The sequence below is a fragment of the Galeopterus variegatus genome, unplaced genomic scaffold, assembly GCF_000696425.1.
Source record: "Galeopterus variegatus unplaced genomic scaffold, G_variegatus-3.0.2 Scaffold38966, whole genome shotgun sequence".
Lineage (NCBI taxonomy): Eukaryota > Metazoa > Chordata > Mammalia > Dermoptera > Cynocephalidae > Galeopterus > Galeopterus variegatus.
The window spans coordinates 4,800-6,223 of NW_007765077.1; the positions used below are offsets into that span (position 1 = coordinate 4,800).

Below are 1,424 nucleotides of genomic sequence, written 5' to 3' on the forward strand. Positions count from 1 at the left end.
TTTTTTTTTAAATCTGACAAATACATCATATAATTTCTTTTTTGCTTACAGTAAGTTTTAAAACAGCAACCAAACACTTGGACTCTTAGATCAAGTTGGGAGTAGTTGCATTAATGAGAGGATTCTTTACACTATATATTCACTCTAGTGTGCTTCCCTGCTAAACTTTAGTTTTGCTGTTGTTTTTAAATATTTTGTTAAACCTTGAAAAATGGGAGTAGCAACAGTTTGAAGAATCGCTGCTGATTTAATATGTCAATATGGTATATTATTTAGAAAATTAAATCTAAGTCCACATTTTGACACAGAATATTGTAAGAGAAGAGAGCTCTGAAAGATCATCTCATCTACTTCTTCACTTTAATACTTACATCTGCACAGTTTCATTTGGTCTCTTATTATTTTGTTTTTAAAAACCACAGGTTATCAAGAAAGTATAAATGAAAAGGTAAATGTTTTATTACTGGAGAAGAGAAAAATGTATACAAGAGTCTAGATTCTTTCTCCTCATGCACTACTTTTGTAATAAATTCCAAATATCAACTTGGAAGATATTTACAAGGATAAATTTTTCTTAACATGTGACCATTTACGGTGTGGTGGACTTTTTCATAGAAACATATGCTGTAAACTAAATATATTCTTATAGTTTAGAAGAAGCTCAGAGCAATTATGTCTTAACAGAGAAGATGACATTCTATTTTACTGCAAAATATTATAAAATTGGTACAGTTTGGGGCTCTTAAATGTTTAATTACTTGATCTGAACAGGGGAATGAAAAAAAACCCAAAAATCATCAAGACAGGCCTGGCTTTAAGATTTTTTGTATTCAATTCGTTCTACTTTCACGTCATCTCCAATTAGTTGATAAACATAAGTGACCACTGTAGAAGCCTGGATATCCATCAACACAAATGACGGAATAATGTTTCTGGAAGAAAAAAAAATAATGTCAGTGTTTTGTATTAAAAAGTGGTAGCACTATAAATTACAATTTAAGATGACCATTTGGATTCCAGGAGAAATCTGTTATTCACATATTGAAAAGAACGATTACTGAAAGACAGCCAAAAAGACTACAATTATTTAAACGGTCACATTTCTCTTTTCTAAAATGTCACATGTACAATTATTAACTTTACTAAAGACCCCAAATTCCCAAATTGTATACTACTCACGTTTCCAAGGCATTATATGCCCCAGTGGCAGAACCTGGGTTAATGTAGAATTTATTTTCATGCTCAAATGCTTCAAATTTATGTGTATGTCCCGAGATAAGAATGTCCACATCAAACTGCCTCTGCAACAGGGCTAAGCTGGCCATATCTCCCCATGGAATAACTTGATGTCCATGGATCAATCCAATTTTGAACTGTCCAACAGTCACAACTTTCTGTTCTGGATAATTCAGATTCTAATATAA

The 1,424-nt window shown here is 31.9% G+C and overlaps 1 protein-coding gene across 1 annotated transcript; it reads right to left on the reverse strand.

Moving 5' to 3' along the window:
• Window positions 1–435: 435 nt before the first annotated feature.
• On the reverse strand, window positions 436–1,415 carry LOC103584044 (vacuolar protein sorting-associated protein 29; the record flags this gene model as incomplete). Its single annotated transcript, XM_008565178.1, has 2 exons — window positions 436–932; window positions 1,180–1,415. Coding segments are annotated over 2 exons (354 nt in total), but the record flags the coding sequence as incomplete, so codon positions are not given.
• Between the last annotated feature and the right edge of the window lie 9 nt (window positions 1,416–1,424).